The sequence below is a fragment of the Fulmarus glacialis genome, unplaced genomic scaffold, assembly GCF_000690835.1.
Source record: "Fulmarus glacialis isolate BGI_N327 unplaced genomic scaffold, ASM69083v1 scaffold5713, whole genome shotgun sequence".
NCBI classification, from domain to species: Eukaryota; Metazoa; Chordata; class Aves; order Procellariiformes; family Procellariidae; genus Fulmarus; species Fulmarus glacialis.
In genome coordinates, this window is record NW_009203482.1 from 62,896 (window position 1) to 78,073 (window position 15,178).

At 43.2% G+C, this 15,178-nt stretch overlaps 1 protein-coding gene across 1 annotated transcript in view; it reads left to right on the forward strand.

The window, feature by feature from the left end:
* Window positions 1-15,178, forward strand: part of FAT4 (FAT atypical cadherin 4) — a gene marked incomplete at its 3' end in the record, with an annotated part of 77,971 nt that overhangs the window by 37,398 nt on the left and 25,395 nt on the right. Inside the window, exons 8-10 of the mRNA XM_009574643.1 lie at window positions 2,570-2,750; window positions 7,067-7,317; window positions 10,230-14,579. Of these exons, the coding sequence (XP_009572938.1) occupies window positions 2,570-2,750; window positions 7,067-7,317; window positions 10,230-14,579 (4,782 nt within the window). The remainder of the gene's footprint in view (window positions 1-2,569; window positions 2,751-7,066; window positions 7,318-10,229; window positions 14,580-15,178) is intronic.

Sequence of the window (15,178 nt, forward strand, 5' to 3'; positions counted from 1 at the left end):
ACCCTGCCGCGTCTAATCCTGAGGAGGAGAATATCCCTAACCCATCAGCAGCTATTACATCTGGCGTCCCTTTTGACCATTTCCATTACGTGACCAAAGATTTAATAGCCACGCAGGAGAAAGAACAAACCCATTGCAGCGTTTTGCCGTTAGCATGTGTCCACGCGGTACTTTGCCATCAGACGTGAACGCATTCTTCCCATTCTCCTCTCGTCACCGGTCCTGTGAGCGTAGCTAGCGCGGCACCGAGCCCCAGCTGGGTGCTGCCAGCCAGGACAGGGCCAGCCTGCGGAGCGGCGCGGGAGCGAGTCCCGCCGCCCCGGCGTTGGGTTATCTCTAAAGGCGCTGCCACTGCAGTTCGTTTTTTTGTGAACAAACCGACAGCGTGAATTTTCCAGCTCTTTTGTGTTAGCAAATGCATTTAAAACAATGAGTTTCAGGTTTTAGCTGCGAGTTAGCTTTCTCTTCCAGACTGAATTGCGTTACTGATGCTCTTTGAATGTGACTTACCCAAGATTAATTTCTGAATTATGTATAAATTGTTTAATCACCTGTGAAACTTAACAACTTTCAACTTTCCATTTCATTAGCTGCGAGATGAGTGTCGATTAAATGTGTTTGGAAGGCCAGAGCTTGATGACACATGCAGCAAACACCGCTGAGGACTCAGTTTCGTTTAATGCAGTAATAATAAACACTCCACAGGCAATATTTCAGCAATCAAGAACTCTTTTGCAGTCTTTTCTATCTATAAGTGTTTGGCTAAATGACAAAATCGGGGCGGGGGGGGAGGGAGGGTAAAAAATGAGTCAGACTTATTGCCTTAATGTAACCTTCCTGGCTGAAAGTATATTAATTGGCAAAATGAATTACCTCAGACTGGAGCAGAGAAAGGCCTCCATTGTGTGCCGCCATGGCGTGAAACCTATACTCTTTGGCTTGCACGTTCTTTCCTCGGCATCGTGATCCGTCCCGTCCGATCAGCAGGCTTCAAAGTCAGCCTTGCAAGATTTATAGCGCCTTTCAATTGGAAGCTTTTTGGTTCAGTCCGTTTGTGCGTTAAGCCAAGTTACTTTGAAGTATTTCGCGGTGAGAAACCTCCTTCCCGTGCAGAAGCTGCTCCCAGCTTCTTCCCGTGATGCGGCGTGGTGATACTTCAGCCTGCAAGGGTTACCATGTGGGAAAATGGGTCATTATTTCTTCTTTTATACAAGAGCTCAATGCCTGGAGCCCTTGCCAGGACCACATGCGACCCCAGAGCAGAGCCTACCTCCTTCCCAGCCCTAAGGTCGAGGTCCAGCAAGAACCTTGGGTAGCAGCGCCCCGATCGTCTGCTGGGATGGAAGGACTGGGGGGGGGTCACACGGGGGCTGCCTGGGTTTCATCAAATGACAGCTCCATGTGATATGCTCGCCTTGCGGCGAGGACTCGAACCAGTCTCTGGCCCAAAGCGTTTCGTTATCGTCGCTTTTTTCCCAGTCTAGCAAATGGTGATTTGTCGTATCTGTTTGCGATTGAAGGTGAAAGCGACACAATCTTGGGTAAAACAGGCATGGTCATCATCTGTCTTTTGAGTAAAAGGGGCCATAACTCATGTGTTCTACGCTCCACTATCACTCTCTCCTTCTCCTTTTTGTTATGTATTCAAAGAAAGAAACGATCCCATTTTTTTCAGGGACCCTCAGTGAAGAATTTGGTTAGGAGAAGATGTCTTGCTGATTCTTGGCTGAAAATAACTGTAATAGACTGGCAAAACTAACATGAACTTGTAAAACTCTTCATTGTCTTTTTTTGGATTTGACAAAAGCGAAGCTTAAGAGAATAGCTACCGAGAGATTGCACATGAATCAACATGCTATTTCTCACTCGTTTCTGCTCATCAGAGTTAAGTATTAGAATAACAAGGAGAATGAAAGCCGTAGGTTAAGTTCAGTCCGATTTCCCGTAAGCCAGTATCTCATCCGAGCGAGCATTATTTCCTGCTATAGATGGTTGCTTCTACAGAGAAATCGAGTCTGAATGGGGCTGGAGACTGTGCAACCTTCTCGCCCGCTCAGAGAAGGTCTCCCCAGGTCAGGGGTGTGACCGGCAGTGGAGAAGCCATGCAGAAAGCTGGGGTTTGCCACCATTTCCACTCTGTTTGTTCTGCGGATAAATAATTTGAGGGCTGGAGTTTTCACGGCTGTCAGTGTGCCACCTTTGAACGTCTTCTCTTAGAGAAATAGGAAAGTCAACCACATGTTCAAATTGGTCCTAATTGTTACAGGAAGGCTTCTGAGCCGTTCCAAGACCATCTTTTTCCGCTGAGCTTGTATTACAAAATATTTCTGGAATTAGATGGACCAAGAAAAATAACAACTTTTTTTTTTTTTTGTTTCTTTCACAACTTTTACTTTATTTTGAGATGCCTTTGAAACAAATCTGACCCTGTCCTGTGTGTTGAATTGGTTTTCTTGCTCCGTGAACTGCGACATGCTCAAGCGCTAAGCTTTAAATCGGGGATGGCAGACCTCGGATTAGCATGGTGGTATTTGTAACCTCTAGCATTTTGTATCCCGTTTTCCCTCAGGGTCTCCTGCCCTCACTGGCACTGGAACCATTGCTGTCACGGTGGATGATGTCAATGACAATGTCCCCACATTCGCCTTTAACATGTATTCTGCCACTGTTCCAGAGGATGCACCTACGGGGACAGATATTTTGCTCGTAAACTCCTCAGATGCTGACGCTTCTACAAATGCTGTTATTAGGTAGGTCGTTTGCTTTTGCTGTATGTAATACTGCCTCATACCTTGCCTGAAGAATTTTTTTCCCCAGTGTCCATCACCGACATGCGATAAAGCTGTAAGACACCAAAGGACAGCTGTATATATGTAGCTAAATTATTTTGGCAAATCTGGCTTTTTTTTTGTTGTTCATAGGCTTTTAGAATTATATTAAGGACAAGTAGAGTTGCAGTGTTATTTCAGTTTTTTACTAAGTGAAAAGCAGACGAGTTTAACTTGCACCTGAGTGTAATTGTTAATAGGCTAGATTTATATTTCTCAATAACTGTAGAGGTAGATGAACTAAAAAAATAAAACCCAAAGAAACCCTGAAACTCCAAATACGATCATAAATGGATTAAGCACTTCATCTTGGAGTCTTTATATATACATTCGCTGCATAAAGAAGTGTGATATAGGCTGTGAATGATCATCATTACTGACTGCCATCAACTTGTGTAGCCTTTGGAAAGGCTTCTGCCTTCTGTTTAGCATAGCTTTTAGAATTGAAGCCTTGTAATGAAGGATATAGTTAATAGATATAACACAAATCTTTTAAAATGTATTCCTGAAGAAGCTAGAAACCATTGTTCTTGGAGGCTGACAGACTTAAATATTAATCGAAGGAGCTTTCAGGAAGGGCTTGGTGGGGAAGAGGAAGATGTACTTTCAAATGTCATTAAAAAATTTGCTACAAAAGCTGACTTTGGGGCGGAGTTAAATGATAATTATTTTTTCACTTACGTTCATATAAAACCACTCACCCTGAAAAAAGTACAGAATGTATTTTGCAGCTGTAGTCATCTTTAAACTTTCGTTTTTAAGCTAGGCAAATCTAGAAATCAGTATCATTTTTTGGCATAAAAATGTCCAAACTAGTGAATAGTGTTAATTTTGTGATAGCATACATGTGTTTGGGGAAGGCTTTAGTATCTTATTTTGAACCTTAAATGGCTTTTCAAACCTAACTGGAGTTTAGATGCGTGCTTGTGCAGACTTGGATGCATTTATAATAAACTAGCCGAGGAGGTACGATGTCACCCAACGCGCTAATGCGCCTGTTAGGGCAGACACTGCGGACCGCTGAACGCTCAACCACTACCCGCCTTGCCGCTGCATTCACGTCTTTTCACGTAGCAAGCGATTTTCACCGAAAGCCAACAAGTTCCTTGGGTAAATTTCTTGTCGGTTAACGTCTTCAGTTTAGAATGAAAATTACACAAGGCAAGGTATAAAGTTTATCCCAGTCGGAAAACCAGTAAAAAGTTAGAATTTGGCATTTTTGCTTTAAATGCCAAATGGTTTGCAGAGCTCAGTTGATGCAACTTATCTGGGCACTGGGCTGAACATTGGCCATTCCCAGTTTCACAGACAAGAGTAATGAAGATGCTGAGTGGCAGTGACAAGCTGAAGATTATTTACTGAGGACTGATTTATTGCGAGTGGGATACAAAGCAGGTTCATATTAGTTATTAATTGGAAGGACACGTAGGTAACCTTATCACATTTAACTGTGGTGACTGCAAACACCTTTATCTCTGTTTCCAAATCTACAAAACAGGATATAAAAGTAGCTTCTTTGTTTACTTTTGTTAGTTCACCTCAGTTCATTCTTCAAAGTGCTTAAGAATATCACTGTGGTTGGCATTTTTTTACAAAAAGGAAGTAAAATAAAACAGATCTATGTTATGGCAAAGCAAGTGTGTATAAAATACTGTAATATTTTCTTTCCAACTAGCTACAAGCCAAAAATAGAAACTTTATGTTTTGGCATCTTTAAATATTTGAAAAGCATCCAAAACTACCATTTATTAAATTGTGAAACAATGAAGCTTTTAATTCTATTCACTCTCACTCGAAGAAACTATTTCTGGCAAGCTCCTTTAGAAAAAAGAATTCCATACGAAGTATGAATGATTGTAATGATCGCATCCCATAATCAGAAATTATCAGGGTGCTCTCGGATTTCTTTATTGTGGTTGAATTGCTTTAATATCTCTGCCATTAGTCTTTGTCATTCACTCAGTACCTCATAGTAGAATAGTTGATAAAAATATTTTTTTTTTCCTTCGTGAGTAGCTATTTAAAAATTATTTTCAGGTTTTGTTTTACACTTTTTAGACTCAGGAACATACTTTGTTTTTCTTGGACAGAATTTGTCTAGATTCAGCACTTTGAGTAATGCAAATCTTAAAATATGGCTGGTATTACCAAACTGGCAAAAGCTAGAGGGACCAGAACACATAAGGTCGTCTTGTCAAAGGTGTTGAGAACTCAGAACTCCTTTTCAGTCTTGTTAAAGCCTGTTTCAAAATCAAATCTTTGGTTTCCAAAGATGGTATGTAAAATCCTCTGCTAAAATTTTTATGTAAAGTCAGAAAATGGACTGTGTCATGCAAGAAGTAGATAATCTTCTGCAAAACTGTTACATATCCATCCATGCCGACTCTTTTTCTCATATTTCTGGTGATAACCTGTGAAGTCATTAAAGGAGGCTGATGAGGTTGTTAATGGCAATGCACACTTGAGCAGTCTTGTTAAAGATAGTATAGGTAAGAGGAGTCAGCACAAACTAGTCAAAAGGACAGATTTGAAGCGCTTCAGTCAAATGCCTTTTATGCTAGTTGTCCCCATTAAAGTTTGGGGGGTTTGGTTTTTTTTTTGGCTTGGGTTTGGAATTTTTTTTGTAACTATGCTGAGACACACTTACGTTGTCCAGTTGGTTTGCATGCAGTTGTACTCAGATATAACTCAGACTGTCCTATGGCAAATATAAGTTGTCTTTATTCTCTTTTTTCTTTAAAAAAAAAAAAAAAGGTTTTCGTAGCATCTTTCCAATGCTAAAGCTTAAGCCGTTCTATATATGTGGAAATACAGAAGAGAAAGTCCCTCTCTTCTGCAATACCTCACGCCGGGTTAAAACACTGCAAATCACAGATGAAATTTGCCTGTGCTGATGGTATTTAGGGAGATTTAAGTGGTGCTTTAGGCTTTGCGCGCATTCTTTCCGCCCTAGATGCTCATTGCTATGGCTGGAGAATAATTACGTATGGCCATCATATTATATCATAATTAAGCAATTAAAGTATGCTTCTGGCATTCTGTAGAGATTAGTGACTGGACAGGAGAAGTTGCCACAGCTTGTTACACAGGCTGGCTATCAATCCTCTAGGTGAAGATTCTGGCCTGCGTTATTATTTCTGTCATAACCTGTTCTGATTTCAAAAAGGTGAAGATAGGAATATTACTCTCTTTCATAAAAGCCATTGTCTTCTGAATCTTTTATAGAATTGTATACCTCAGAAAAGCTGCTACTGTGCTGTACCAGGCTTCTCTGAAGAAGCAATGCTAATCGCAGCTGTGTTGGTTTTTGGCAGGGTTATAATATTGAATGTGGGAATTGTTCATTTTAGCCAGTTTTTCTTTCCTTTGTTTTGTAGACAACCCATTACCTCAATTAATAAAAAATGTAATATTAACCGATTACCTTTAAAAATACAGCCCAGCGCTCCACATATCTTGAGATTCATTCTGTAAGAACGCAAGCTGGGTAAGCATTCAAGGAGAAAGGACAAATTCACTGTGCTGGTAAGCCAGAGGTAGCCCGTGCGGGGCACTGAGTGAGCACACAGTCAGTTCTTAGCAAATCACATTTTTGCACACGCACAGGGATGTGTGCACATACATATACACCAGTCACATTCTGGTCCCAATTAGTCTCTGTTAATGTAGCTCTGTGGTTACTAGTTTGCTATGAATTACTACGAATTAACATGGAAATCTTGAATAGTGAAACTTAGCTCAGTATCAGGAAACAACATGAATTATAACTCCTCGTATTATTTTGTAAAATTGTCATCCTTTTATTTCAGAAAATAGTATTTTTTTCTAATTATATTCTGCGGATTCAGTTAAGAGGTATGTCTGCCTTTTGGAATAACACTTAATGCTTTAGCCCAGGGAAATCAGTACTAGAGGATGCCTCCAGTAGGCAGTTTTGAGAGTATGTCCGACTGTATCTCCAAATGTACAAAGGCTGAGTCTGCTCCTCATTTATTAGATGTCTATCTGTGTTAAGCAACTACGCTTGGAAGTCCCCAGAAATGTCGTTTATGACAGGTCTCAAAATATGGAAAAGAAAAAAAGTGAAGACAGATGGACAGTCAGAAGAAAATCCATGTGTTGATACCCATCAGCATGGTGGTCTGAAGAGTATAGAAAATTGTTATTATCTCAAGGCAGCAGGCTGCCTTATGAAATACTAATTTAATTTTTCTTCCTTGTTTTTTTCTTTCAAACAGCTATAGGCTTACCGGTGGCAATTCGCAATTCACAATCAACCCATCAACAGGACAAATCATCACCAGCGCTCTCCTGGATCGAGAGGCGAGGGAGAACTACACTTTGGTGGTGGTGGCGAGTGACGGGGGCTTCCCCAGGGCTCTCTCCAGTTCCACCAGCGTGCTCGTCGCCGTCGCCGATGTGAATGACAACCCGCCCAAATTTCAACACCATCCCTACGTCACCCACGTCCCATCACCTACCACTTCAGGTAACCTGATCAGTGGCGGTGCCTGGGATACTTCAGATTGCGTAAACAACTCAATGAAATGCAAAGCTGTGCCGCAAGAACAGTTTCTGAGATGTTCCTCTGCAGCTGTTTTTCAGGTTTTGTTATCTTCGTGTTGCCTGGGAATGAATAATGGCAAAGCTCAGTATATCACCCGCAATTTAGCAATTTTTTTTAGTTTGTTCCTTCCATCCAAATTCAGTTATTTTCCTGCAGTTATGTGAAGAAGACATAGTGTAAATGAGCACCCACTCAAACAGGTGATTAAATTATTTTGCCAGGGTGAGGAAGGCAATGGCCTCTTTTTTCCTCTGAAAGTCTCCTCCTGCATGTAGATGTACTTTTTCCACCCTGAGCAATTCTTAAAGAGGATTTTGTCAACCTCTTCCAAAAAGGCCATATCAGGTGTTAATTATGTTGCCTTTCCGTGAGCCAAGTGAAGTAAAGCCTTTGACACTGTCTCCCACGGCATTCTCCTGGAGAAGCTGGCGGCTCTCGGCTTAGACAGGTACACTCTTCGCTGGGTGAAAAACTAGCTGGACGGCCGAGCCCAGAGAGTTGTGGTGAACGGAGTTAAATCCAAGCAGCAACCTTCCTTTTGTGGAACCTACACCCAAATTAAAGTGACTTCACTCAATGTAGGAATTAATTTCTGATTCAGTTTATGTTTAAACAAGCCTGATAAATAAATACATTAGAAATGGGTAAGTCCAAAATACTAATATTTTCTATTTGCAGAATTGGCATTGCAAGGGGAAAGAAAGGAGAATATGTGTAATTGCATGAGGATGGAGAGAATTTACTGAAAGATTCTGCTATTTTGAGATTTTTTTCCAAGATTTAAAATGGGCTAATACTGGGACCTCTACTGTCTCAAAACAGTAAAAGGATTTTATAAGGTGACCACTGTATTACCACAGATTCACCAAACTGCAGTCAGAGTGGTTGGCTGTGGAAGTCAGCGACGCTGTGTGTTTTCACATGCGTACGCATACATGGATATGTGATGCCTACAGAGAGGATTCCAAGACAAATGGTTTACAAAACAAATTTTCCTTTAAAAGAACAAAAAAGAGGGCTTATTTCCATGTCTTGGGTTTTCTCTCTAAATTTTAAACAATTGCAAATAGTTCTCCTTTTTATGGAAGAATGAATTTGTTTACATTTCTTCCCTGTTTCCAGAACAGCATTATGAAATTATTTTATTATTGCATTGGTGAATCTTTGTGTATTCTGACTAGGACACAGTGCCTTTGTGTGGTTCTTTTTGGGGTGTTTCTTTAAATGTGTTTATGAAGAGTACAGATAGGTTTAACTGATGTTTTCTGGCAATATCTTTTTGGATGCTTTTTGTATGAAACCCATTATAACTAGAAACATACAGAAAGCCTAAGCTATGTTTACTCTGTTTTTAACTTAACAAAAACCTAGGGATGCATGCACTTTTCCTCAGCTGATAGTTCACTTTCATTTAAAAGGAAACGTTAATATCTTTTCACATTATTTTGAAAGGCTGTTGACAATGATGTTACTAGCAGGCATGGCATCCATTAAAAAAAAAAAACAACTTTATGGCAGTACAATGTAGCGTCTGAAATAGCTTTTCCAAAAAAAAAAGAACAAACCCTCATAACTTGATCAAGACTTTTGCTTCTATTCCAATCACAGAATATCTAGTGTACATTTTGAAAGAAAAAGCTTAATTTCCTTGTTATTTTTTAATCAAGTTTAAAAGGGGGAATTAGTAATAATAATAATTAATACTATAATTTGCTTAACTGAAGCAAAAATCTTAATTTTTTCCTGTCCCATTTTTCACAAGGGTTTGAATACTGTTCTTGTCTAAATATTCCTCCTCCTGGAGTACAAATCATTGCACATGACAAATAGTGACATGAAGTATAGTTTTAAGGGGACGCTGTCAAAGTCATTCCTGCCTGTGAATGATTTTGCCTTAAGAGGTTGAAAACAACATGATTTTTATACGGGAGTGGGTATTTTCTAAATTTCAGTACCAGTAAAACATCAACAGTGTGTTCTGCAACGTGGTTGGACAGTGTCAAATTTGAAAGACGTGCCGTCCTTTAGATCTCTAAACTCCAGTGCAAAAGAACACTCTGGATTCTCCTTGCGGATAGGCAAATATAGAGGTTAATGCAAATAGCGCTCGTATAGTCGAGCTCATTGCGAAGCATAAATTCGAAAGACCTGAAACATAATATATTCATGTTATTGCACTAGTGTGCAATGGTTTTGTATTTCTATGTGATTTTACCCCTATCTCAGAGGACCAGCATGCTTTTAAAAATGCAGTCGCATTAGTTACTGTCCTTAGAATACTCTTACAAAATGAGAAGCAAGAGGCTATTGGGGCCTCAGGAGCAACGTCTGGGCAATAGGAAGAAAAGGGGCTGCAAGGGAAGGTGGGTGTGGAGGGTCAGTGTCCATGGGTGCTGCCTGTTCACTTACGTAACCTTAGTAGTCGTTGAATTCCAGGGTTTTTTTACATGGATGAATAAACTATGAGTAATTAAAAAAAAATCAAAATAACATTCAATCTTATTAGATTTATGGCTTTCATAATGTGAATGTTCTAGAAATGGGATGCTAGACTTCCAAAGAGTTGCAGGTCCATTTTCCAGTACAGATGTATGTGCAGCCACTGACATCCGTTCAAACCCATGTTTTTTGGCCGCTCACAAACTCACCGACCCCTTGTTGAACTTACCATCTTGTGAAAAAAGCTGTTCATTTTCAGAGCAGTGTAAGAGCATACTGCTCCAGAACAAATACCGGGAGGGGGACCCTCTCGAGCGCTTCCATGTGAAAAGTTGGCATCGTGTTTCCCACGATTGGTGTATCTGAAGATGCCCTAACTTTGTTCTCTGTTTCAGGCTCGTTTGTGTTTGCTGTGACCGTCACCGATGCGGATGCTGGCTCCAACGCCGAGCTCCATTATTCCCTCGTGGGGAAAAACTCCGAGAAATTCCACATCGATCCAGCGAGGGGGGCGATCCTGGCTGCGAACCCGCTGGTGGGAGAGTCCGAAGTCACCATTTCTGTTCACGTGAGGGACGGCGGCCGGTACCCCAAGACAGACTCTACAACCGTCACCGTGAGGTTTGTGAACAGAGCAGAATTTCCTCGTGTTCAGGCGGATCAGGAGACCTTCACGTTTCCTGAAAACCAAGCGGTCGGTACGCTTGTCACCACCGTCTCTGGGTCTTCAGCCAGAGGAGGTTCCTTGTCTTACTACATCGCGAGTGGTAACCTGGGCAGCACCTTCCTGGTTGACCAGGTGACAGGACAGCTTTCTGTCGGGCGGGCTTTAGATTTCGAAGCAATACAGAAATACGTGGTTTGGATCGAGGCCAGAGATACGGGCTTTCCTCCCTTTTCCTCATACAAGAAACTGGAAGTAACGGTGATAGATGTCAATGATAACGCGCCGGAGTTTGAGCAAGATCCCTTCATTGCAGAAATAGTGGAGAACCTGTCCCCGCGGAAGATACTGACGGTGGCTGCTGTCGACAGGGACAGTGGTCTAAACGGACAGCTAAATTATGAAATAATTGAGGGCAATACGGAAAATAGTTTCAGTATCAATCGAGCCACTGGTGAGATCAGAAGTGTCAGGCCCTTGGACAGGGAGAAATTGTCTCAATACACACTAACCATAAAAGCTTCAGATAAAGGCACCCCGCTCCAGAGCACGACCGTCAAAGTTATCATTAATATTTTAGATGAAAATGACAATGCTCCAAGGTTTTCCCAGATATTCAGTGCTTCCGTCCCTGAAAATGCACCTCTGGGTTTTACGGTGACCCGAGTCACGACATCGGATGAAGACATTGGGGTGAACGCGGTCAGCAGGTACTCCATAAGGGATACGAGTCTCCCATTCACCATAAATCCCAGCACCGGGGACATCACCATCAGCAGACCATTAAACAGAGAGGACACAGACCGCTACAGAATCAGGGTCTCTGCGCATGACTCCGGGTGGACGGTGAGCACGGATGTCACCATATTTGTCACGGATGTCAACGACAACGCCCCACGATTTACAAAGCCATCCTATTACCTGGAGTGTCCTGAGCTTCCTGGGATTGGCTTGAAGGTCACCCAGGTTTCAGCCACCGATCCCGATGAAGGGTCGAACGGCCAAGTCTTCTACTTCATAAAATCCCAGTCCGAGTTCTTCCGAATTAATGCAACCACGGGGGGAATTTTCAACAAGCAGTATTTAAGGTACCAAAACTCCAGCGGTTCAAGCAATGTCAACATTAATAGGCACAGCTTCATCGTTACTGCTTCAGACCGAGGCAGTCCTCCATTAATGAGCGAGACAACCGTCACCATTAACATAGTAGACAGCAACGACAACGCACCGCTGTTCCTCGCTCGTAAATATTTTACTCCTGTTACTAAGAACGTGAGGGTTGGCACAAACTTAATTAAAGTTACTGCAGTGGATGACAAAGACTTTGGTTTGAATTCTGAAGTGGAGTACTTTATCTCTGATGAAAGCAAAACTAATAAATTCAGACTGGACAGGAGTACAGGCTGGATTTCTGTGTCATCTTCACTAATGGCTGATTTGAACAAAAACTTTCTGTTTAAAGTAAAAGCAAAGGATAAAGGTAATCCTCCACTCTCATCCGAGGTAGCTGTTGAAATAGTAGTAACAGAGGAAAATTACCATACACCGGAGTTTTCTCAAAGCCGTATGAGCGTTACTATCCCGGAGAGTCACTCTGTTGGAACAGTGATCAGGACGGTTTCAGCCCGAGACAGAGATGCCGCTATGAACGGATTAATCAGATACAATATTTCCTCTGGAAATGAGGCTGGTGTCTTTGCTATTAATACAACTACCGGTACGCTGACACTAGCAAAACCACTCGATTTTGAGTTACGCCAAAAGCATGAGCTAGTTGTTACTGCCACGGATGGAGGATGGGTGTCCAGAACAGGCTACTGCAGCGTCACCGTTCATGTCGTTGATGTGAATGATAATTCTCCAGCATTCAGCCCTGAGGACTACTTCCCCAACGTGTTAGAAAATGCCCCCAGTGGGACAACTGTTATTCGTTTAAATGCCACTGATGCTGACTCTGGACCTAACGCTGTGGTTGCGTATGCTATTCAGTCCTCAGATAGTGACCTCTTTGTCATTGACCCCAATACAGGAACGATCACCACCCAGGGGTTTTTAGATTATGAAACAAAGCAAAGTTACCATTTAACGGTAAAGGCTTTTAATGTTCCAGATGAAGAGAGGTGCAGCTTTGCTAGTGTCAACATCCAGTTAGAAGGGACAAATGAATATGTGCCCCGTTTTGTGTCCAAGCTTTATTATTTTGAGGTTTCTGAGGCAGCCTCCAAAGGTACTGTTGTAGGTGAAGTTTTTGCAAGTGATCGTGATATGGGAACTGATGGAGAAGTCCACTACCTCATCTTTGGCAACAGCAGAAAGAAAGGCTTCCAGATAGATGAGAAAAGTGGCCAGATCTATGTTTCAGGACCTCTTGACAGAGAAAAAGAAGAACGAATCTCTTTGAAGGTCCTCGCTAAAAATTTCGGGAGCATTCGTGGTGCAGATATAGATGAAGTAACGGTTAATATCACTATACTGGATGCCAACGATCCTCCTGTTTTTACCTTAGGAACCTACAATATACGAATCAGCGAGGGTGTTCCTCCAGGCACCCATGTCACGTTCGTGAGTGCCTTTGATTCAGATTCTGTCCCTAGCTGGAGCAGGTTTTCCTATTTCATTGGGTCTGGCAACGACAACAGCGCCTTTTCCATCAACCCGCAGACAGGACAGGTGACGGTCACTGCCGAGCTGGATCGAGAAATGTTGCCTGTGTACAACCTGTCTGTGCTGGCCATCGATTCGGGAACGCCGTCTGCTACAGGAAGTGCCTCTTTATTGGTAACTTTGGAAGATATCAACGACAACGGCCCTACCTTGTCCACCAGCCAAGGAGAGGTCATGGAGAATAACCGTGCGGGAACTCTTGTGATGACGCTTCAATCGTCAGATCCCGATCTCCCTCCGAACCAAGGTCCCTTTACGTATTACTTGCTCAGCACTGGCCCCGCAACCAGCTACTTCAGCCTGAGCACCGCTGGCGTGCTGACAACAACGAGGGAGATCGACAGGGAGCAAATCAGCGATTTCTACCTGTCGGTGATTACGAGAGACTCTGGCGTTCCTCAGATGTCTTCCACAGGAACTGTGCAGATCAAGGTAATAGACCAAAACGACAACCCGTCTCAGCCCAGAACGGTAGAAATCTTTGTTCACTATTATGGCAACCTCTTCCCAGGTGGAATTTTGGGCAGCGTAAAGCCACAGGATCCAGACGTGCTAGACAGCTTCCAGTGCTCCCTCACCTCAGGAGTCACCAGCCTCTTCAGCATTCCCGGGGGTACCTGTGAGCTGCACTCGCAGGCGAGGTCCACGGACGGCACGTTTGACCTGGCTGTCCTCAGCAACGACGGGTTGCACGGTGCCGTCACCAGCAGCGTCCGGATTTTCTTCGCGGGCTTCGGCAACGCCACCATTGACAACAGCATCCTCCTCCGCCTGAGCGCCCACAGCATCCGGGATTTCCTGACGAATCACTATCTCCACTTCTTGCGCATCGCCAGCTCCCAGCTGACGGGGCTGGGCACCGCCGTCCAGCTCTACGGGCTGTACGAGGAGAGCAACCACACCTTCCTGATGGCGGCCGTCAAACGCGGCAACAACCAGTACGTGAATCCCAGCGGCGTGGCCACCTTCTTCGAGAGCATCAAAGATGTCCTCTTCCGCCAGAGCGGGGTGCGGATCGAGGCTGTGGACCACGACTGGTGCCTGCAGAGCCCCTGCCAGAATGGAGGGAGCTGCCTGAGGAGGTTGGCGGTGAGCCCGGCTCTGAAGAGCCACGAGAGCGTCCCTGTCATCATCGTGGCCAACGAGCCCCTCCGGCCCTTCGTGTGCAGGTGCATGCCGGGGTACGATGGGAGTCTGTGCGAGACGGACATCGACGAATGCCTCCCTTCCCCCTGCCACAACGACGGGACTTGCCACAACTTGGTGGGGGGCTTCTCGTGCAGTTGCCTGGAGGGCTTCACTGGCATGGCCTGCGAGAGGGACGTCAACGAGTGCCTTTCCAACCCGTGCAAAAACGGTGCCGCCTGCCAGAACTTCCCGGGAAGCTTCAACTGCGTTTGTAAAACCGGGTATACAGGTACGCTTTTACTTCTCTATATCTTACAGTCCAGAAGAGATGGAAAGAGGGTGGAAATGTGCCTTTTTAGCATGTTTTGGCACAAGGTTGTCTGAATATGAGCATCCCCAATAGGTGAAGAGGTCATGCAAAATGAGGTATTTGTAGTTACGAAAACTCAGAAGACCAGGTGCCCACAGTATTATTTTATTTTAGCTCTGTCCTCAGGCAAATCTCACTTACCTGGTTTGCATCAGAACAGAAAGATTTTTACAAGAGCTATTTTAATTTATTAAATATGTAGAAACCATCTCTGATGCCTAAGTGTGATTTTTGTGTTCTTGTTATTGTTGTGCATATTGTGGTAGTATTTCAAGTCTGCTAGAAGTGTGTCAAGCAAGAAAATCGGCCTCTGCCCCAAATTGCTTACAGTCTTACAAGACAGAAAACAGACAAAGGATATGGGAAAAAACAGAATTTGGGCAAAATGATCAAGCGTGTCTGTTCCGTGTTTTGTCCCTTTGTCATTTTTTTTTTTTTCACTAACAACAGAAACGTCTGCAGCGTTCCTACCTCTTCTGAGTATTTTTTCTCTAACATTTGTTACACATTCAAACATA